The following is a 24,103-nucleotide window of genomic DNA, read 5'->3' as shown; positions in this document are numbered from 1 at the left end:
AAGGTCAGTTAATCCGGGATTATTTCAAGAACTTTCAAAGTTTCTTCAAGTGCAATCGCAAAAACCATCAAGCGCTATGATGAAACTGGCTCTCATGAGGACCGCCACAGGAATGGAAGACACAGAGTTACCTCTGCTACAGAGGAAAAGTTAATTAGATAGTTACCGGCCTCAGAAATTGCAGCTCAAATAAATGTTTCACAGAGCTCAAGTAACAGACACATCTCAACATCAACTGTTCAGAGGAGACTGTGTGAATCAAGCCTTCATGGTCGGATTGCTGCAAAGAAACCACTACTAAAGGACACCAATAAGAAGAGACTTGCTTGGGCCAAGAAACATGTGCAATGGACATTAGACCAGTGGAAATCTGTCCTTTGCTCTGATGAGTCCAAATGTGCGATTTTTGGTTCCAACCGCCGTGTCCTTGTGAGACGCAGAGTAGGTGAACGGATGATCTCCGCATGTGTGGTTCCCACCGCGAAGCATGGAGGAGGAGGTGTGATGGTGCTTTGCTGGTGACACTGCCAGTGATTTATTTAGAATTCAAGGCACACTTAACCAGCACGGTTACCAGAGCATTCTGCAGCAATACAGCATCCCATCTGGTTTGCTCTTAGTGGGACTATCATTTGCTTTTCAACAGGACAATGACCCAAAACACATCTCCAGGCTGTGTAAGGGCTTTTTGACCAAGGAGAGTGATGGAGTAGTGCATCAGATGACCTGGCCTCCACAATCACCCGACCTCGACCAAATTGAGATGGTTTGGGATGAGTTGGAATGGCGCCCCCCCTTGGGTTGTGCCGTGGCGGAGATCTTTGTGGGCTATACTCAGCCTTGTCTCAGGATGGTAAGTTGGTGGTTGAAGATATCCCTCTAGTGGTGTGGGGGCTGTGCTTTGGCAAAGTGGGTGGGGTTATATCCTGCCTGTTTGGCCCTGTCTGGGGGTATCATCGGATGGGGCCACAGTGTCTCCTGACCCCTCCTGTCTCAGCCTCTAGTATTTATGCTGCAGTAGTGTATGTGTCGGGGGGCTAGGGTCTGTCTGTTATATCTGGAGTACTGTCTTATCCAGTGTCCTGTGTGAATTTAAGTATGCTCTCTAATTCTCTCTTTCTTTCTTTCTCTCTCTCGGAGGACCTGAGCCCTAGGACCATGCCTCAGGACTACCTGGCATGATGACTCCTTGCTGTCCCCAGTCCACGTGGCCGTGCTGCTGCTCCAGTTTCAACTGTTCTGCCTGCGGCTATGGAACTCTGACCTGTTCACCGGACGTGCTACCTGTCCCAGACCTGCTGTTTTCAACTCTCTAGAGACCGCAGGAGCGGTAGAGATACTCTTAATGATCGGCTATGAAAAGCCAACTGACATTTACTCCTGAGGTTCTGACTTGTTGCACCCTCGACAACTACTGTGATTATTATTATTTGACCATGGTGGTCATTTATGAACATTTGAACATCTTGGCCATGTTCTGTTATAATCTCCACCCGGCACAGCCAGAAGAGGACTGGCCACCCCTCATAGCCTGGTTCCGCTCTAGGTTTCTTCCTAGGTTTTGGCCTTTCTAGGGAGTTTTTCCTAGCCACCGTGCTTCTACACCTGCATTGCTTGCTGTTTGGGGTTTTAGGCTGAGTTTCTGTACAGCACTTTGAGATATCAGCTGATGTATGAAGGGCTATATAAATACATTTGATTGGATTTGATTTGAAGGAAAGGCAGCCAACAAGTGCTCAGCATATGTGGGAACTACCATGTCCTTCTGGAAGGTTCTCCCATCTCCACAGATGAAGCCTGGAGCTCTGTCAGAGTGACCATTGGGTTCCTGGTCACCTCCCTGTCCAAGGCCCTTCTCCCCCAATTGCTCAGTTTGGCCAGCCAGCCAGCTCTTGGAAGTCTTGGTGGTTCCAAACTTCTTCCATTTAAGAATGATGTAGGCCACTGTGTTCTTGGGGACCTTCAACGCTGCAAACATTTTTTGGTACCCTTCCCCAGATCGGTGCCTCAACACAATCTTGTCTCGGAGCTCTACAGACAATTCATTCAACCTCATGGCTTGTTTTTTTCTCTGACATGCACTGTCAACTGTGGGACCTTATATAGACAGGTGTGTGCCTTTCCAAATCATGTCCAATCAATTGAATTTACCACAGGTGAACTCCAATCAAGTTGTAGAAACATCTCAAGGATGATCAATGAAACAGGATGCACCTGATCTCAATTTTGAGTCTCATAGCAATACTTATGTAAATAAGGTATATGTTTTTTAAATTTGTAATACATTTGCAAAATTTTCTAAAAACCTGTTTTTGCTTTGTCATTATTGAGTATTGTGTGTAGATTGATGAGGAAAGTGTTTTATTTAATCAATTTCAGAATAAGACTAACGTAACAAAATGTGGAAAAATTCAAGGGGTCTGCATACTTATCGAATGCACTGTATTTAAATAACCATCATATCGAAGTAAACTTGGAATTACACAATGATATGTTGTGTGGTCCTCCCACTACGACTCTAGAAAGCACGCAGTTTATTAGGCTACCGATTAAATATTGTAAATTACTGAACTTCACAGGGTGGTGAAAGTGCACGGTGATGAGCTCGATGCTCAATTTAAATAAATATCAACGGTCTTATTTTGATGACAAGATAATCGATGCTTGGCTGCCGTTTAACAGATAAAAATGATCTTGCTCTTATCCATAATAATCTCATCATGTAGGTAGCCTACCTGCACTGTATGTGCAAGCTGTTGGCTAGAGCACACATGCCAAGACCAGAGTGGGCACATTTGCAACATAACGCAACAGTTTGTGACAAGACCATCAGTAGAGTTGAATATGCGATGGTCTTTTTATTTCGGCACATGGGAATTTGACCGCAAAAGTCAAATTTTTATCCTCAATAAATCTGTTCGATGGAAACATCTCTGGTGGTATTTTTATGCAGATTTGAGAATATTTGCATTAAAATCTGTCGCCAATTGGATGAAAACCTAGTTATTGTATCACTTCTAAATGTTTGCTCATCTGGAAAACCAACCTTGTTTCTGATTCCCAGTCCAGTCAACCATGACCATTTAACTTTTTCTGTTTTAAAACTGTGTCAACCTAGACATTTGCATAGGTTCCACTTCGCTCTGCTACACCTTGTTATCTTGACAACAGGTGCACTTGCGGTGTAACAGAACTTACAGTTCAAGACTACTGACGCAGCTGTTGTGGGTGTGGTTGCGTAACAACATTCTATTCTTTGTTCCCAGTGAAATGCACAGCAGTATGCATAATTCAAAGGAAGAGATCTGTAAGACTCCATTGTTTGAAACATGAATGAATAAAAGAACACTAATGATACAGACATTTCAAAGAAAGCATGTCTTACTGGGGAATGGATTGTATATTGTAGGCCTATCTTGAACTACTTATCTGCAGATTTCTACCCGTTTCTCAGCCCTGCAACAATGGTTGTTATAAACTAATGCTATACCAATCATTTCAGACTGGATTACAATTATATTTTAACCTTTACATAAAGATATAATAGTCATCTCACACATTACTTTCTCACTATTTAACCCCATAAAGAAATGTTAACTCGTGTACATTAATCTAACAGTTAACAGTCAGTGACTGGCAAACATCTATCGAACGGCATGTTCGCGTATTCATATCATAACTTCGGCAACAAGTAAATTATGTAGCAACTATTTCACAATGTTGACCTGCATACCTACAGTGAGAGCCTGCATAATTGAGCAACTTGTTGCCAAGTCCAGCACAGAGTGGGTTTGAACAAGTAGCCTACACTACATGTACATGAACTAAAGCTTTGTGACATTTCATGTATACATTATATACTTTTTTTTTTTTTTAAACAGGTCAACAAAATGGTTTCCTTTCCGAATAATACTTTTTTTTTAAACGATATTGTATCCTGTAGTGTCGTGTCAACAAACCAAACACTCCCACATTTTCTGGAAAAATGGGAGACCAACGGGAATTCTGACCTGAGGCCAGTTAACGGGCGTTTGACGGAAGTTGAACGAAGGTTGTGTGAAGACGGAATTGACACATTTTACTTGAGTGAATTATTTTCCCCGGGCAGCGCAACAATGGGATATGAATACGCATGTTTTCACATTTTAACAGCGCGCGTGCCATGATGTCGTTTGTGGTCCTTTGAGATTTCCAATGTTGAAATAGTTAAATGACTATAATTCATTTTAATGTGACTTCCTCACGCCTACACTTCTATTGTTTCGCTGTCTGAAACTCCGATAAGAGGACTAGTAAAAACCACACATTGTGCTCACATTCGGTCATAAACACATTTAGAAAAAACTATTAAATATTATTAGAGAAAATAGGATACTCACCTTAAAGGAAAAATATATACGTTACTTTCATCAGTGTTGCTCAGAATAAGATACAAGTTATGTTCCTAAAATTCATAGAATGTAGCACCAACGTGTTACTTTCCTTCTCTCTCCAAATATCCTGATTTCGGCGAAGGTGGGCGGAGTTAATACTAGACAGGCTCTAACCTATCTGACAAATGACAGATACACATAGAAGTCAAGAATGGTTTAGTAATAATATTAATATAGTCCAGTTATATCCGCAGTTGATGAACTTGTAATAGTTTTATATACTTTGGTTATGTTTGCGTGATTGTTGTTTGTGAAAGGGCATAAATTTAACATGATAATATTGCTCTTTGACTCCCGAAGCTTGACACCCCTACCACAATGTCCCTAAATGACGACGCAATGAGGGGGACATGAGACTTTCCCAGCAAAAGCAATATCTCCCCCCAAAAACTAAAGCAAACTAACATGTAAGTCACCGGTGATGCTATAGTAATATATGGAAAGGAAAAGTGTGAGAGCACTTCTTTTGACATTTCCACCCAAGCAAGAGTTAACACAATTCCAGAAGAATAATCTCATCAAGAGAAACACTGTCCAAAGGTTTTAAATAGAATGCATTGATTTATTGTACAAGTACAGGTTCATTTCCTAAAAGGTACAATTGTCTGAATCAGATGCATTGCAGTGTTATAATCTAATGTGCTAATATAATCTCTAATATAGTCTCTTCATAATCGTATGAATGATTACACTCAATCCTTTATCCTCCATCCATTTGTAGAATTGGTTCTCGTAAATCTATTCCACTGAAATAAACTGTAAAAATGTTATGAAAACACATGGCTCTGACTTAGGAAAAAAGTCTGATTTCATAACACCATCTAGTGGTTGCTTCTGGCAGTCTATGAAACGATGTTGAAGGAAACCATGAACATCATTCGATAGTAAAAAAAAAACTGGAAATATTAAAAACTAAGATCATTAAGCATGACAAATTATTCACTTTTAAAACAATCAGTCTGAATGGATTTCCTATACGATCACAAAAATGTGCTAAAACAAAAATTCGGTTGCTACATTGAAATAATAATCATACATCCTTCTATTGCAACGAAAATCCACAAAATAAATTGATAAAGCATATTCTAAAATATATGCATGGACCATGTGTGATAATACTACCATGTTAGCTTCATTAAAGTAAGACAAATTCCGATGGCACATAATTTTCCCACAAACAGTTATTACTGCTTCGTTCCATTTGAAACTGTATCAATCATGTATCAATCTGCAAAATACTGTAAAAGTCAACAGCAGTAATCGAGTATAAAAATACTTATTTCATTCTACTGAAGAATGTACTTGTTCCGAATGCAACATCAGGGTTGTATTCAACAGGCACCAAATGAAAGAAAACTGACTGAAACAGATGGGGGGACTATCTGGACTTGTCCTATAAGAACCTCTTTTTTTCTTTCCATTGCAAGACGTTTTACCACAGTGTGCCCTAATGAATACGACCTTGTTCTTCAAGCTAGTTTGATTTTCATGTCATTTCTTGGTAATTAAGCCCCACATGGTAGAAAAGATCCTCAGGCATATATACACTAGTGGTTTGTATTAAGTGCAATAATTGAAAGGCCCCTTTTCTCAAATCACTAGTATCAGAATCACACACTGGTATAGCTTACTCATCAACTCGTTATTCACTAATCATATTCATTACCCCACAAGCACAAACTCTCTCACACCTAGACAAGAGACAGGCACACCGTTGTTCATTGCAAACCACAACTGACCCGTCAATCACTACTAAAGACAACCGTCCACAGTACATTAGCGTCAAATGCTGTGACATGCATGATCAGAAATTATCCAGATTAAAAATGGGATTCAACATATCTCAACAAATCGAGAGATTTTCAATGTACATGATCCAAAGAGCTTGATTAGATCACAAGGATCAGTCATTAAAACCCCTTCATCTTTAGGCCACCTCGCATGCTCACGACAGTTTTGCTTCCTCTCCATCTTATGTTTTCTCAGACCTTCGATTAAATCCATTAACTAGGCACAGGGTATATCAAACTCATAAACTAAAGTACTAGTTTAATACGTCCAGTAGAATGATTGATTCATTAGCAGCACATCAGTAGAGTTGGGGTAAGGAGGCTGGTCTCCAATGGTTCCCCTTTAAAAATGTTCCACCACCTGTGGTTGGTTAAACACAGAAGGGGCGGGTGAGCCCCTTCCGATTGGTGGACGGGCGGCGGCGGCCATGTTGTGGTCCCACTGTTGGATTGGTGTTGTTAGTGTGCTTCCCGTCCCTGTAGTGGAGGGGTCAGGTGAGAAGGCTCAGAGGTCATCTTACAGCTTGGCCTGCAAGGGTTTCAGGTACTTGTGGTAGGACTCGTGGACCTAGAAGAGAAGGAAGGAGGGTCAATTTGAGTACCCTGCAGGTAGTCTCTTCCACCCACCGGCTACACCTCTCTGTCGGTAGCAATAGCCTTGGGACTAGGTTACTCTGCAGGAGACTTACTACTACAGCAAATCATTCATTAGATTGCCATCATTGTGTAGTTTGCCTACATAAAGAACACAGAAATAAATTTGGCTCTTGATCATAATCTGAAACAAATCCTTGTAAATGGTTCTCAAATGGCCTGTTCATGTTCTTAATAATGAACTAAGGTTAAAAAAAATAAGCATAAAATTAACAGTAAATGTATTTTCTTCATCTCAGTTTCTCTTTTTTAAGGCTCGCTCAATGAACTCTGACCTCTGTCTTGTTGAGAGGTGAGCGGCGGGCCCACTCGAACATGTGCTCATAGACGTTGCCGTCGTAGCGTCCCAGGACGGAGTTGAGCATTTCGTCGCAGTAGTCGAAGGCGTCCACCAGGGCCACGGCGTTGGGCCTCAGCTGGGCCAGAAGCTCCTTCAGACGCTGGGACACCTGGGAGAGCTGGGGCACACTCAGGAGACCAGTCTGGAGTTAGGAAGGAATTGTCAGGTCGTTATTGTTAAAGAGAATGTGTTCTCAATAAATAAGCAATAATAGGTTAAAATATCAAAAATGTGATGACAAACGAGTTAGAGCCTTTATATGTAGGATCAAATCAAACAAATCGGAAAGTTAGATTAAGAACATAACTGATTGCAGCATTACCACAAAAATGGAAGGGAGAGAGAAGATAGGGAACTTGTTTGCCTGCCATATATTAATTTGTTTCTAAATTGGCTGAAAGGAATTGGCATAAATAGAAAAATATACCAGTTTCATTTGAGGACAAAAAAGTTGACAGCTGTGCCATACAGGTTGCAAAATAAATGGGAAGAGATTTTCGATGTACCGATTCCATGGCACATGGCTTATGAACTGGTATAAGAAAACAATACTTGAGTTAACAGAGTTTTTCAATTTAAATTATATAAAATTCTTGCCACCAACAGAATGCTATATATATGGGGTATGCAACAATCTCAGCTCTGTAGATTTTGCTGCAAAGAGACAGAATCAATAGATAATTTATTATGCCATTGCCCCTATGTAGCTTGTTTCTGGTCACAGGTTCAGGAAAGATTTTTTTTAAAATCAAGACATACACTTAAAATTAACCTTACAAATAGCAGTGTTGGGGCGATTTGGAAAGCCTTAGTCAGTCAATAAATAATACTCATAGGAAAGGTTTTCATCTTTAACTCACAATCTGTGGATACTAAATGATTAGAAAGGTTAAAAAACTATGTAAAACATCACACAGCACAATTAAAAAATATATGGCACATAGAAACCAAACAAGGATGGTCTATGGTGTTGGATTCTGGGTCAACTTTGAACATGAGATATTAAAGACATGATAGATCAGACGCATAGTATATAAAGGAGTGAGATCTGTAGAAAGACAAGAGTGGCTGTGGAATGTGCTGGGTGGACGGGAGAGAGTCACGGGAGTGCGATAGGTGAGACGAGAGGACATCTGTGGATTAGGCGAAGGAGGGGTTGAGGTCAGGAGGTCAGATCCCCTGAAGGGAGAACTAATGGTTATATTATCCTGTTACCCTCTTCCTGTCGAACCAGAAGATGTAAGGATTGGAGAGAAGGAGGGGTGTCTAAAGTGGAGTATATATACTTGTGATGGTGAGAACTGTTTTTTTGTCTGAATACAGCTGTGTCGACCCTTTGGGAAGAATTAAACTTCGTTAAGCTTCTCTAGTGTCCGTGAGTTATTTACTCTGAAAAATTAGAACCTAACAATGGTGATAGGTGGGATGGGCTGAGAGTGGCTGAGTGGTGGGTTTAAAGAGTTTATGTTTGGTAATGTATTACTTATGTGACTGCTTTATATAAAAGTACCATGTATGTAAAAGGTGAATGCAAAAGCTGTTTAAAAAAATAACATTTGTCCTAAAAATATAAATATAAATATATATACACACTGCTCAAAAAAATAAAGGGAACACTTAAACAACACAATGTAACTCCAAGTCAATCACACTTCTGTGAAATCAAACTGTCCACTTAGGAAGCAACACTGATTGACAATAAATTTCACATGCTGTTGTGCAAATGGAATAGACAAAAGGTGGAAATTATAGGCAATTAGCAAGACACCCCCGATAAAGGAGTGGTTCTGCAGGTGGTGACCACAGACCACTTCTCAGTTCCTATGCTTCCTGGCTGATGTTTTGGTCACTTTTGAATGCTGGCGGTGCTTTCACTCTAGTGGTAGCATGAGACGGAGTCTACAACCCACACAAGTGGCTCAGGTAGTGCAGCTCATCCAGGATGGCACATCAATGCGAGCTGTGGCAAGAAGGTTTGCTGTGTCTGTCAGCGTAGTGTCCAGAGCATGGAGGCGCTACCAGGAGACAGGCCAGTACATCAGGAGACGTGGAGGAGGCCGTAGGAGGGCAACAACCCAGCAGCAGGACCGCTACCTCCGCCTTTGTGCAAGGAGGAGCACTGCCAGAGCCCTGCAAAATGACCTCCAGCAGGCCACAAATGTGCATGTGTCTGCTCAAACAGTCAGAAACAGACTCCATGAGGGTGGTATGAGTGCCCGACGTCCACAGGTGGGGGTTGTGCTTACAGCCCAACACAGTGCAGGACGTTTGGCATTTGCCAGAGAACACCAAGATTGGCAAATTCGCCACTGGCGCCCTGTGCTCTTCACAGATGAAAGCAGGTTCACACTGAGCACATGTGACAGACGTGACAGAGTCTGGAGACGCTGTGGAGAACGTTCTGCTGCCTGCAACATCCTCCAGCATGACCGGTTTGGCGGTGGGTCAGTCATGGTGTGGGGTGGCATTTCTTTGGGGGGCCGCACAGCCCTCCATGTGCTCGCCAGAGGTAGCCTGACTGCCATTAGGTACCGAGATGAGATCCTCAGACCCCTTGTGAGACCATATGCTGGTGTGGTTGGCCCTGGGTTCCTCCTAATGCAAGACAATGCTAGACCTCATGTGGCTCATGTGCTGTGTGTCAGCAGTTCCTGCAAGAGGAAGGCATTGATGCTATGGACTGGCCCGCCCGTTCCCCAGACCTGAATCCAATTGAGCACATCTGGGACATCATGTCTCGCTCCATCCACCAACACCACGTTGCACCACAGACTGTCCAGGAGTTGGCGGATACTTTAGTCCAGGTCTGGGAGGAGATCCCTCAGGAGACCATCCGCCACCTCATCAGGAGCATGCCCAGGCGTTGTAGAGAGGTCATACAGGCACGTGGAGGCCACACACACTACTGAGCCTCATTTTGACTTGTTTTAAGGACATTACATCAAAGTTGGATCAGCCTGTAGTGTGGTTTTCCACTTTAATTTTGAGTGTGACTCCAAATCCAGACCGCCATGGGTTGATAAATTTGATTTCCATTGATCATTTTTGTGTGATTTTGTTGTCAGCACATTCAACTATGTAAAGAACAAAGTATTTAATAAGAATATTTCATTCATTCAGATCTAGGATGTGTTATTTTAGTGTTCCCTTAATTTTTTTGAGCAATATATATATATATACACACAAAAATAAGATAATCTTCCTTTAATAAGTGATACAAGTACGAGTGTAATACCATGTCTTGCTTAAAACATCATACATGACGTTATAAAAATGAATATAGACTTTAGTACGGGACCCACTTATAGGCGCATTGAAATTCACATCTTTTTTTCAAGTACTAGAGTATGTATGTAGTCCCTGTATTTTCCCCTGGGAGATAGTCTGTGATTGCCAGTTGCCATGGTGGTGGTTACCTGGAGGAAGTCTCCACTGTGCTGTTGGATGCCCTGGAGGGCATAGAGCAGGGCCAGGGTGCTGAGGACAGAGTGAACCCCCGTGTCTCCTATCTCCCCCAGCTTAGCTGCAAACAGCTTCACCACCACATAGTGACAGTGGGCCTGGAGATGGAAAGGGAGGAGGAGAAGAGATGGATGAGAGTTAAATGAGGACCAGAGAGAGGAGGAGGAGGAATGAGACAGGAAAATCAAATTGAAAGAAGGAAGCAGAGGGGAAGAGATAAGAGGGATGGGGTGGGGCTCCCTCCCAAAAAACAACACATTCCATATCCCAGGTTGGTAAGGTAACTTACATCAGAGGCTCTGACCAGGTCTATAGCGCTGTTGTTCCAGGCATCTTCCTGACTGACTCTCTTCTGTAGCTCCTGCTGAATACTCTTAGCTGCCAACTCAACCAGCCTAAAGACACACAGAGAGGCATTGACATGGGAAACCTTTAAACAAAAACTGATGCATGGCTATCCATAGAGTACAAGTACATTTAGGTGTATGCTGGTTTGCTGGACCATTTTAGCTCAACCCATTGCATTGCCTGGCACCAACTAACACATTGCTCTGATTAAAAGTCTCTGCCATATAATGAACAGCCCTTTGGGACTTAACGAAGATCAAATATCTAAATGGGATCTATTACCATTACATTTTGGTTAGTTTGTAGGCCCACTTACTTGGCAGCTCGCAGTTTGTAAGCCTCCACAAGGCTGGCCAGGTCATTGACGTTGACGACAGTGGGTCGGGAGGACACAGACTGGGGCTGCAGGCTACGCTCTGACTCGTTCAGGTAGGACACGATGCCACTCAGCTGGTGGCCTGCCGACGCCTGCCGGTAGCTCTTTATCAAGAACCTGGGGAGTGAGGGATGCAAACACGTGAGCAAGACGGTGGATGGGCACGAAGGTCACACACAGACAAGAACACACACAAAGTAGAGATGGGCGATAAGGCCAAAATATCATATCACTATATGTTTCTCATTTTTGACGGTAATTGACGGTATTTTATGTTTTGATATAATAAAAAGGGTGGCAACAAATACATTCTAAGTGGTTTTAAATGGGGCTTTCTCTCTTCTGATTGATTGTATAAAACAAATAATTTCAGCCTTTTCATCAATTTCCTTCACTCATTTGTTATAGTTTCCACACTGTAAAATATTTGTTTTTGTCTTTGTATGCCTCTATTGTGACAAAGTAACTTTTCGTTTATGAAAGTACTAATTCTCCTCTGACCATGTCTTTTCAATGAATTCCAATGGCAGTTCTTACTTTCGCCACAAAAGGCATTGTGCTGATTTCTATGGTGCTTTAGGAACCCCCACTGCCTCACTAGCCTATTTATAACCACAAAATGACATGTGCGCACCTGAAGCTCTTGCTAGGAAATGATCAGATCTCAACCGTTAGCAGTCTCTTACTGGCGGTAAGAACGGACGATTGCAATCATTTTTCAAGTTTCATCACTCAGTTATTTACATTTAACAAACCAAGCAATGAAATACCAGTATGTAAGTTAAAGTAAAAATCCAAACCGGTCCATGCTTTAATACTGGTATATAGTAAAACGCTGTTTACCACCCAGCTCCAACTAAGGACACAAAAACTCATACACACCCATTCATTCGGTCCTAGTCTCACGCACTCCCATTCACCCTTTCCACTGTACACTTCACACTTAGCAGTGCTTACACTGAACACAATCCCAAAAACATGTAGACAGTTAGATCAATGCTTTGTTGATAATTACTACCTTTGATGTGCAGGGCGCAATATCACACAATAGCTTTTAATACTAGGCTTATGTGCCCTGACTTGCAAGTATTGAAATACATTGTAATGTGTGTTTGTGTGAAATGTATAATGTGACTAATTGATGTTTCTGATTCAGCGAGGAAAGAATGTGTCATTTCAGGGTGTGTGTCTGTCATATCTGTGTCTTATATTTGTGTTTGCGTCTGCATGTGTGCGTGCATGTGCAAGTGTGTGTGTGTGTGTACCTACCTAGCGGTCTGCAGCATCATGACGGTGTTCTCTCCCTCGTAGGTGCACGTGGGCACGAAGTTAACATAGATGTCTGGGAGGGCGCTGCAGCGGGAGTAGCCGTGCCCGCCGCACGCCATGCGACACACCTCAATGCCCGCGCTGGCCGTCCATGTGGTGAAGGCCTTCAGGCCCGCGGACAGGGCATGGAGCTGGGCACAGGTCAGACGATGGCACAGGGTTATGCAGTTAAATTGACACAGGATGGTAGAGGATGGGCACAGGGTACAGTTATATTGGCACAGAAAAGGAGCAAATTAAAAATGACGTCATTTGTTAATATGAATGAGGATCTTTTGTTTTAACCCCCCTAGAGTTGATTGACGCATCGGTGCGCCAATCTAAGTTACATAACAACACAAAATCCCCATAAAAATCAATTCCATATGTCAGCTTAGCACTCCCCCCCAATGTCTTAGACTAAAGAATTAACACCGACGAAGCCCGTTGTCAAAACACCTCCATTAGACTTCTGCTGCTTAAAATGGATGAAACATTTCAAGACTATTTTCAGTGTTATCCCATTTTTCCTGGTCAGGTCACGTGGTTAGGAAAAAACTCAGGGCCATAGCCAGCCTTCTTTCATCATGTACTATATCAAGAGGAGGTATTTACTTAGCCTGGATACCAGTCTGTTTAGCTATCATTCCACTCCTTGTATAGCATGACACGACGTGGAATGTTAGCAAAACAGATTCTGGATTTCAGGCTAGTAGTTACTGTAAGTACCTCTGGTAGTTCACTGAAGTCTCCCTGGCTGATGTCTCCAGTGATGCGGTGGTAGACGTCGTTCATGTACTGACCCACAAATTTGTAGGCATAGGCTGTAGCCAGCAGGGGGAACAGCTTGTACTGTTGGGTCTGGTAGTCCATGATCTGGGGCTCCGGCTCTCTGGAGGAACCACAATATAAGAATATAGACTTAGACACAAGGTTAATGGTTCGTTATCTTTTATATGTTAGTCTTTGAAGAACATTGAGATACACATATTATATGAGTAAGGCTTCCTAATATCTACCCAAACTCTATGTAATATCTATCTACATCAGCTCTCACACAATTAGAAGAGTATAGATTTTGTTAAATGGTAAGGGTTCTAGTACTTTGCTTTCTATTCTTGTTTGTGTCTATGAGTGTGTTACTTGTGTATGGATGTGTGTAAGTATATGTGAGTATTTTTGTATTCCTTTGACTATTTATGTATGTTTCAGTAAATGTGTGCATCCAGGGTCATGTTCATTAGGCAACAAACGGATGAAAACGCACCGAAACATAACACAGGAAAGTAGTATCTGTACAATAAGAATTTAGATTTCCATCTCAAAATATTTTTGCTACAGTGTGACCTACTGAACATGACCATGGTGTGTCCAGAGCTGCAACTGACCCTGGGCGTATCTCAGACTGGTGCCGTACGGAACTGTAGCGGATGGCGATAGTGCAGGACTTGGCGAGGGCGCGGCCCGCTTCCCCTACGATCATGGACCTGATGAACACCATGGTGCCGTAGGTCAGCTTGTCACTGGGAGGCTTCACGTACGTACCGTCTGCCTCCACCTGGTGGGGGAATACATACTGTCTGTGGCAGTGGAGGCTCCTCAGAGGAGGAAGGGGAGGAGCATCCTCCTTAGTGAATTTCAGAATCTTCATTTTTTTTAAATTAAAACTACAATAAATATCTTCACGTCACCAAATAATTGATTAAAACACACTTTTTTGCAATGTAGGTCAGTAGCCGCAACAGCACTATGTAGGGTAGCACCATGGTGTAACCAGAGGACAGATAGTTTCTGTCCCTCTCTGGGAACATTGACTTCAATACAAAGCCTAGGAGGCTCATGGTTCTCACCCCCTTCCATAGACTTACACAGTAATTATGTCAACTTCAGAGCTCTTGCAGCATGAACTGACGTTGTCCACCCAATCACAGGATCAAAGAATGAATCTGGTACTGAAAGCATAAGCTACAGCTAGCTAGCTAGCAGTGCATAACATGTGGTGAGTAGTTGACTCAAAGAAAGAGAAAGAATAGAACAGCTTTGAACAAATTCATTTTTTTAAGAGAGTGAGATAGAGAGCTAGCTATATGTCGTTGTATTCTTTCCACTTAGCTAGCGAATGCAGTTAGCTAGTTTAGCCTACTCAAACAGAAACATATTCTATGTTAGCTAGCTGGCTAAGGCTATCCAACACTGGAACTCTTCAAAGTCAAGATAAGCTTTTGGTTTTATTAATTTATTGCCACCAGGGCCCAATGGTGCTTTCTGATTGTACACTGTACTGCATGATTGTAGCGGGTTTACTAACACGTTAGTTCTAGCAGCTATGTAGACTAATATGCGAGAAGGAATACAATAAACAAAGTGATCATGCTTTTTGTATGTGATTGTATGAAAGTGAACTCTGTTCACGTGTGTTCAGTGGTGTATTCATTCCGCTGATTCTGTTGAAAAATGTTTCTTAAACTGAAGCAAACAGAACGGGGATAAAATACCTGAATTTGTCCAATATAAACTCTTGTTTGCCACTGTTGGACTAATGATTACATCTTAGATCAGCTAGATGCAGGCAAGAGTGTGCAAGGCGATATTGAATGTCACTGTTACCTTGATTACAAACATGTATCTCTACCTGTGTGCACCTACGTTGTAATCTTTCACTCATAGGCTAGGTATAGGAAAAAGTTGAGTATCATGTAGTAGCCTAAACCTATCGATGTTACATTGAGCTGGTTGAATGGAATATAAATGACAGTCATCCAATATCCTGTAATAGAAATAAGGCTCATAAATCTTTCTTTTTTTTTTTTTTTTTTTTAAATAAACGTCCTCCCTCATCTTAGACAACACCGACCACCACTGGTCTGTGGTATACAGTTCTAGGACAATCAGGTAGTAAGTATACGCTCTCTGTGAGGAATATGCATACAATATACTTCAAAATCAAAGCTTTGTGACAGCATTAGAATCAACCAACAGAAACAAAGAACAGTGTCTCCTTGAAATGTGCTTAACTTCCCAGTCGCTCACCTTTGCATATTTCATCAGCATGTGTTCGCGAGGAATTCGTACGTTCTCCAATTTCAGGTAACCATTGTCAACCTCATCAAAGCCGAACTTGGGTCCTATGTCGCCTACCACCACACCTGAGAGAAAGAGAGTGAGTTCACTAGACAGTAGGCTACCACCACACCTGAGAGTGAAAGAGAGTGAGTTCACTAGACAGTAGGCTACCACCACACCTGAGAGAAAGAGAGTGAGTTCACTAGACAGTAGGCTACCACCACACCTGAGAGTGAAAGAGAGTTCACTAGACAGTAGGCTACCACCACACCTGAGAGTGAAAGAGAGTTCACTAGACAGTAGGCTACCACCAAAGCTACATACAGAGACACAGACAGACATACTCACAAACACTCTCTTTTTGACGCACGCACAGCAGTATGTACAGTACCTGGCAGTGGTATGTGTGTGTTCATACTGCGGAGAGGTACGATGAAGGCGTGCAGGCCGTGACACTTCCCCTGGGTGTGGAGCTGGGCCAGAACTATGGCGTGGTTAGACGTCTTACCCACTGGGGAGAGAGCGAGAAGAGAGCGAGACGGACAGGGAAAGCGAGAGAGTCCATTACACTCCAATGGATTCATAACATTAGCTATGTCAATTCTCACTATTCAAATAACTTGATTGAAATCATTTGGCAGTAATTTAAGTGTCTGGTCCACACTACAATGAGAATCAGCAGTAAAATGGTCTGATCTTGTTCAGCAATGTTGTGGAATGTGTTTTCTTCAGAAGCTAAGTTCACATAATTTACTGGGGATTGGTTTGATTGTACTTAGACCCCTTGACTTTTTCCATATTTTTGTTACATTACAGTCATTCTAAAATGGATTTTAAAAATGCTAATCGTCAGCAATCTACACACAATACCCCATAATGACAACGCAAAAACAGAAATACCTTATTTATACAAGTATTCAGACCCTTTCCTATGAGGCTCGAAATTGAGCTCAGGTGCATCCTGTTTCCATTGATCATCCTTGAGATGTTTCTACAACTTGATTCAAATCCACCTGTGGTCAATTAAATTGATTTGACATGATTTGGAAAGGCACACACCTGTCTATATACGGTCCCACAGTTGACAGTGCATGTCAGAGAAAAAAACCAAGCCATGAGGTAAAAGGAATTGCCATAGAGCTCCGAGACAGGATTGTGTCGAGGCGCAGATCTGGGGAAGGGTACCAAAATATTTCTGCAGCATTGAAGGTCCCTAAGAACACAGTGGCCTACATCATTCTTAAATCGAAGAAGTTTGGAACCACCAAGACTCTTCCAAGAGCTGGCCGCCCAGCCAAACTGAGCAATCAGGGGAGAAGGGCCTTGGACAGGGAGGTGACCAAGAACCTGATGGTCACTCTGACAGAGCTCCAGAGTTCCTCTGTGGAGATGGGAGAACCTTCCAGAAGGACAATCATCTCTGCAGAACTCAATCAAATCAGGCCTTTATGGTACGTACAGTGGCCAGACGGAAGCCACTCCTCAGTAAAAGGCACATGATAGCCCGCTTGGAGTTTGCCAAAAGGCACCTAAAGACTCACAGACCATGAGAAACAAGATTCTCTGGTCTGATGAAACCAAGATTGAACGCTTTGGCCTGAATGCCAAGCATCAACTCTGGACGAAACCTGGCACCATCCCTACGGTGAAGCATGGTGGTGGCAGCATCATGCTGTGGGGATGTTTTTCAGCGGCAGGGACTGGGAGACTAGTCAGGATCAAGGGAAAGATGAACGTAGCAAAGTACAGAGAGATCATTGATGAAAACCTGCTCCAGAGCACTCTGAACCTCAGACTGGGGCAAAGGTTCACCCTAAGCACACAGCCAAGACAACGCAGGAGTGTCTTCGGGACAAGTCTCTGAATGTCCTTGAGTGGCTCAGGCAGAGCCCGGACTTGAACCTGATCGAACATCTCTGGAGAAACCTAAAAATAGCTGTCCAGCAACGCTTCCCAGCCACCTGACACTCGATGCTGTAATTGCTGCCAAAGATTCTTCAACAAAGTACTGAGTAAAGGGTCTGAATCCTTATGTAAATGTAATAATTTATTATGTAAATGTGATAGTTTTATTTTTAATAAATTATCTAAAATTTCTAAACCTGTTTTTGCCTTGTCATTATGGGTATTGTGTGTAGATTGAAGGGAAAAAACCCTATTTAATCCATTTTATAATAAGGCTGTAACGTAACAAAATGTGGAAAAAGTGTATGTGTATGGGCCCTGAAGCTGAAGTGTGTCCGTGTACTCACGTCCCCCAGGCCACCACTTGATGGAGGTGATGGTCGGGCTGTTCAGGACAAACTCCTGGGTGGCCGGGTCATATGTTGCCGTGGTTTCAAGCCCCCTGAGGTGGGTGCCTAGGCAACGAGAAAGACACCAAGGCCCCCAAACAAACAACACGAAAAACGAGTTATCACTAAGTTATGGCAGGAGTACATTGATGTTTTCAAATATTATGCAGTGCAAAACTGACACAAGACTAGCCATCAATCTCAACTAATAACGCAACTTCAAACTTTTTTTTAACCACCAGTTCCCTCACGGGAAAAAAAGTTATTCTATTCTATATTGGAAAAACCTTTGTAGGTGTTTGACAGATCGAAACCAAAGAAAATCCAATCTATTTCTTACAATTTGCATAGGTGTACGGTTTAGGACTGTCAAAGTTAACCCGACATTTTTTTATGCTGTTAATTTTGCTTCTGTTTTAGTTCTCAGGTCAAAATATTTAAGCAAATGATCCCAGTTCTAGTAGCAGCTGCTTGTGACTAGTTCATGAAGAACATGGATCAGTAGCCTAGGCTAGATCTAATAGCTGTATTATATTTTACATGTTGTTAGTTTTCTGTGGAACTCATAACATTGTCAGACAGGTTTAAATGCTCTTTGTATCCATAGAGCCAGGTCTTTTTTCCCCCTATAGTCAACCCTCCAATTATAAATTGGAATGAATTAAGCGTTAACAGTACTTGTGTGTACGTGGGCAACTGTTAAACTTCAAAAACATTGATAAGAGGCAGTAGGCCTACTTTAAACATTGAGACCGTTAATAGCCAGCTGTATGTTCCAGTGACTTTTGTGTTATGGTGAAACATTTTGATACAGAATATTTTGTGTTTCTTTCCTTAACAATCAAAACATAGTATGCCTATAACTAAACGCCACTAATGCAATTCACTATTTTAATTGTTTGACAGCCCTATTACGTTTATACAGTGAAGTTTCGGGTGATGAAGGACATAGGTTGTCTGTCTTTAAACTCAATATACTTCCAAACACAGTAAGGGGGACAAAAGGGACAGAGGCGGTGGAGGGTACCTGTTTTGGAAAGGAAGTCACTGAGGATGCTTTACAAGTGGGCATGCACGTTCACCGTGGCTGGCAACAAGACTGTGTGAGAACCAGGGGCAGAGCACATTGCAAAGGGAAGCCATGCGTAGCTGTACGGCCAACAACACGCACTCTCCAAGCAAGCCAGTATTAATGGTTTTAAACAGAGTAAAGGCCAGAGTGAAATGTCCTTTTAAAAAAAAATTAAAATAGCATTTAAAAAAGACCCAGTGCAGTCAAAAATATTATTCCTGTGTTTTATTTATAATTCCACACTATGAGGTTGGAATAATACTGTGAAATTGTGAAAATGATAATGCCCTTTTAGTGCAAGAGCTGTTTGAAAAGACCGCCTAAAATGTCAGCTTCTTTTGGGGGGATGGAGTTTTGGAATGCCTGGTGACATCATCAGGCAGTAAATTAGTACCAAACATCTCTGCTAATAACAGCTAGTTTTGAGTATCCCCTCAATACTCAGACCACTCCCAGACAGTCATAGCAAAATCCTTGTTTGATAAATTGCTCTTTGCTAAGAAGCCATTTTTGTTTCTTTTTGACCATTTTAATTGAAAACAATCACACTAAGGTAATTAATTGTTACCCAGAAACAATTTGATATTGAGATAAAAAACGGCATCATTGGACCTTTAACAACACAAACGTTTTGTCGGTGGAGACGGTTTTACACAAAATTCCCTAACGAGTATGGGAGAGTTCTCTGGAGGCTCGACTCAAATGTTTAAGAGGGTGGGCATGCATCTCTTGTCCACTCCACAGAGCATGTGGGTGACGGGAGGTTGGTGACCAGGTACGGTTTGTTCGGCATTTTACCGTGGCCCATCTCCGTCTGTGCGTAGGTGCCGATGATCTCCAGGTTCCAGGCGGGTATGAAGAATGTCTCCATCTGCTCAGGACTGGCCTGGTTCAGCAGAGTGGGCAGGAACATTGCCAGGTGGAGGTCCAGCGGCTCTGACCGCCCACGGTGCACACAGCTGGGGCAGCGCCAAGGGGCAAGGAGGGGAGGGGGTAGGGGATAGGAGGGTAGTTTGAAGGGAGAATATGGTAAAGGAAGGATAGGATATTGTGGGGGCATGCAATATAAGGTATAGCCAAGGGGGGGGGGGGAAATAATTTTTAGGCATAGAATAATAGACCATATAATGGGACATGACAATGGAGAAATGGTTGGAAAAGATGGGAGATTGGAAGTGTTAGTAAATAACATTTTGGGGGCAGAGAGGATGGATGAATAGATGGAGGGATGGGGGGAGTGCAAGAATTCATATAAAAAATGTAAAACAACTGAATAGAATAATCTGCATTTAGACCTGGCTTGAATCAAGAAAAGGTTGATTAAGTTCAGTCATTCAAAATAACTTTCTCATGCATGATTGATTTGCCTGAAATGTTAATTTCCAAAAGCAGTGTAACCTGTAATCTCTCATTTCACTGAAAAAACATTTTAAATTCCAAATTAACTGTGAGGCAAACTCTGGGCTGTGTTCATTAGGCAACCAATGGAAGAAAAATGACACAGGAAGGGACTAACTGGACTTGGTCCATTTAGAAATGGCCAATTTAGTTTTACATTGTTAAAGTTTTTTCATTGCACGGCCAAATGAACACAACCCTGCGGCAGTAAAATGTCAAATGTGTGACAACCAATAAATCAACATTATACTCTATGTCTATGCTAATGCTACCAACTAGTGCAGTGCAACTAGCAGTTTCAAAGCAGACTCTTTAGTCCAGGGGTAGGCAACCCTGTTCCTGGAAGGCCACAGGTACTGCAGGATTTTGTTCCAAGTATGCACCACACCTGACCAATTGCGCTAATTCAGTGATTGCCTAAATTCACAAACCTGGCCTTCCAGGTTGGTTAAATCAAAAATATAAAGTGCCTGCGAAACTCCAGGATCACGGTTGCCTACTGCTACCCCTGCTTTAGTTCATAAGGGAGAAGCAGTTGTAAGGGCATTTAAGGTTAAGACAATAGGCAGTTTTCCATTGACCCAAGATTATTCGACAAAAGCAATGTGCGATATGTGTTACGGAAACGGCAGGTCGCATAACGGTTAAGACTGTTGGGTCAATAACCGAAAGTTCACTGGTTCAAATCCCCGAGCAGACTAGGTGAAACAAATCTGCCCTTGAGTAAGGCACTTTTGCTCCAGGGTCGCTGTCAATAATGGCTGATCCCTGACCGTGACCCCACTCTCTGAGGTTGTCAGAGGGAGTGGGAAATCAAAAATAAACAAACTAATTTCCAATTCACACATACTTACACACTTTTACATGTGCGAAATAGGACAAACGTAAGCACCTACCTAATTATTATTAATATAGGAGACATTTTCTACCGATCGGCAACATTTTTATAAGTTCGACAGGTGGACATTTCCTTTGTCGAACTTTCTTCATTGCGACAGATGATGATGGAACCAGTGTTTTTCGAATAAATGCTGATTGCCACAAATTTGAAGGTACACGGGCATGTGACGTTGTCACGTAACTATACAAATAATGTTTCTTTGCAGGAAAAGGATTATCCTGACTTTCAAGAGAGCCTGAATTACTTACACCTTGTTTTTCTAGTTGGCTGGCAAGTTTCACCATCCAATTATTTCCGATCTACAGGAGTGCAAGTTTCACCATGGCACGGACAGTGGCGATACGTTGGCACGTGAATTATTATAATATGGAAAATATTAGTACATTATTGCATTCTATCCATGCTGGCTTTCGCGGGCTACCTGCGAAATGAAACAGATAGGTGAGAGGGCATACAGGGTGTTGCCAATTTATTAATGTACAATTTTCCCAGTTGGGTAATGGAAACACTGACCACTACATTTTTATTCAACACTTTAGGATTTTGCGAAAAACAATGTTGAGGTGCGAGGTCATTAAATCCAGCTGTTTTTATTGACAATTAAATCATTAAAATGGAAACGCACGACAGCAGGCAATTGTATCCATTTTCTATGCAAACTTTTTAAATGTTGGCACAAAAAAAATCACTTGAAAAAGTTCACGGAAACCTAGCTAGTGAGTTGCTGAGAAGAAGTGAACCAGAATAGAACTCTACAAAAGAAGGCCTTCAGAATATTCTGAACAGCCAGTCCTGGACATTCCCTGGAGTAGTATTGTCATGGAAATGCCATGGTTACGTGATCGTGAATAATGTCCACTTCGCAGCGTCATAGAAGTGAAACATTGGCAACAAGAGACATCTGGCATGGCAGATTTCTCTACTTTCTGATTAACAATGGGATATTCAGGGATCTGAAACTCAACCCACACTACATGTTCTTTGGCAGGACACAGTGCGTCTTCCCTATGAGTTGAGACTTCAACAGACAAGAACAATTGTTAGGCCTATATTCATTCATCCAAGCCGTTCATTCACAAACAGCCAAACAATTAGGCCTACATCCATCCACTCGAATGCACAATTCAGAATGTTAGTTCATTTGCTTAAAAAAGGTCCAAATTCTACAGTGTTAGGGTTAATCATTGTAATGAGTAGACTAGATTCAGAGCAAATGGGGAGTAGGGGAAAAATCAAGACTTAATAGCAATCAAAGTTAAATGACATAAGCTTGGAAACAACTCATTAGGCTAATAGGCCACTACTAGCAGAAGGAGAGGAAATAAAAGGGGTTTGAGGAATGGAATGAAACTAAAAACTAGATGGGAGACATTTGGGTTCGTCGGGAAAAGATTTTTAAATATTGTTTAAGCGCAATGTTAGGGATTTTTTTGTCCTTCAATTGTTTCTTTTGTCACCTTTTCCAAGGTATTGGGTAGGTTATGAGGACTCTAAAAACAGACTGGCAATCATGACATTTTGAATTCAGCATATTAGTTTTGGCTATTCAGTTTAGCTAATAACTATTGAGTTATGCCTACTGTTTGGGCACATTTTGTCTACACAAACAACTACAGTGATCTGTCAAACACCTACAAATAATCACTTTCAATCTAAATGTCCACCCCATGATTTGAAAACAATATTAAAAGAAAATCCTACGTCAAAGATCGACAACTGTCCATCCCTAAGCATCCCCGTGAGCCTTTCCATAATTCAAACATAACTAGCTAGCTAAATATAAAACAATTGCACAAGCACTTTGTTGTATAAATTGTGCTATTACGTTATCATTATTATAAATTCTCTGTAAGGAACTGACCGTGCCCCAACTCTGTCTGGGCGTAGGTGCCCAGGGCCTTGAAGGACTCGGCCAGGGGGACCCACTTCTTGAACTGCTCCTTGTTACACTGGGTGTACAGGGTGGGGAGGAACATGACGAAGTGGAGCCCCAGAGCCTCCTGATGGTTGCCCCGAAACACGCTGAGGGAGGGGGACAGACACACAGGTTGACGGATGGACAGACTGGACCACTCAGCAGGTTTGTGGTGATTTTACTCGTTTTAAAAAAGGGGAGGTTCTACCTAAACTTGTCCAATAAGAAGGTGCATTTTAGTTTTCCATTTCAAAGTGTTTCGTGCCTACTTAAAATGACCCAGGTTTAGGGTTGACACTAGTGTCAACATGACCTTACTGTAAAAGCAGGATTCTGCAAGATTCTGGTAATTAATCATGGAAGTCTATAGGTATGCTAGCATAAGCTACTGTACCTATAGACTTCTAGTTTTGCGCTAACGGTAGTTAGCATTCGCTCGCAAAACTACCTCTAATGTCATTCATACTGCACGCAGAGACATAAAAATAGTACCCACGAGTTTCTGACTCTGGGTAAGTAGAAAACTGCTTAATTGACAGAATCTTGCAGTATCCCTTTAAAGACATGCTCTGGGTCTTAAACGACCACTAAGTATTTTTTTTAACTCCCCTTATGGGCTAGATGTGTCAATGTGTAGTTCATACATGCATAATCTATGAGCAGAATTACTGTCTTACCTCAATTAGCCACAAAATCCCTAGTTTGAAAGCAACTGTCTGCAAGAAGCTGTGCAGTGCCATTTTACCCCA

General features: G+C 42.0%; 2 protein-coding genes across 4 annotated transcripts in view; both read right to left on the bottom strand.

The window, feature by feature from the left end:
* LOC120065951 (inactive rhomboid protein 2-like) overlaps positions 1 to 4,495 on the bottom strand; it is a 60,647-nt gene extending 56,152 nt beyond the window's left edge. For both annotated transcript variants that reach the window (XM_039016996.1, XM_039017001.1), the window contains exon 1: positions 4,380 to 4,495. The gene's annotated coding sequence lies outside the window, so the exon portion shown is untranslated. The remainder of the gene's footprint in view (positions 1 to 4,379) is intronic.
* Positions 4,496 to 4,968: 473 nt separating this feature from the next.
* The window catches only part of acox1 (acyl-CoA oxidase 1, palmitoyl), a 26,392-nt gene continuing 7,257 nt past the window's right edge, over positions 4,969 to 24,103 (bottom strand). The window contains exons 3-14 of one of the 2 annotated variants that reach the window (XM_039016974.1): positions 23,301 to 23,461; positions 18,027 to 18,134; positions 16,166 to 16,285; positions 15,742 to 15,857; positions 14,100 to 14,269; positions 13,441 to 13,603; positions 12,673 to 12,863; positions 11,344 to 11,520; positions 10,969 to 11,074; positions 10,634 to 10,777; positions 7,153 to 7,359; positions 4,969 to 6,791 (exon numbers count right to left, since the gene is read on the bottom strand). In XM_039016974.1, coding sequence (XP_038872902.1) covers positions 6,741 to 6,791; positions 7,153 to 7,359; positions 10,634 to 10,777; positions 10,969 to 11,074; positions 11,344 to 11,520; positions 12,673 to 12,863; positions 13,441 to 13,603; positions 14,100 to 14,269; positions 15,742 to 15,857; positions 16,166 to 16,285; positions 18,027 to 18,134; positions 23,301 to 23,461 — 1,714 coding nt within the window. In that variant the 3' untranslated portion in view covers positions 4,969 to 6,740. Of the gene's footprint in view, positions 6,792 to 7,152; positions 7,360 to 10,633; positions 10,778 to 10,968; positions 11,075 to 11,343; positions 11,521 to 12,672; positions 12,864 to 13,440; positions 13,604 to 14,099; positions 14,270 to 15,741; positions 15,858 to 16,165; positions 16,286 to 18,026; positions 18,135 to 19,938; positions 20,100 to 23,300; positions 23,462 to 24,103 lie in introns of both variants that reach the window. The other variant, XM_039016966.1, reaches the window with a different exon arrangement.

The sequence above is a fragment of the Salvelinus namaycush genome, chromosome 2 (assembly GCF_016432855.1).
Source record: "Salvelinus namaycush isolate Seneca chromosome 2, SaNama_1.0, whole genome shotgun sequence".
Lineage (NCBI taxonomy): Eukaryota > Metazoa > Chordata > Actinopteri > Salmoniformes > Salmonidae > Salvelinus > Salvelinus namaycush.
Note: the sequence above shows the minus strand (reverse complement) of the source record. Positions and strands in the feature narration are given on the sequence as shown.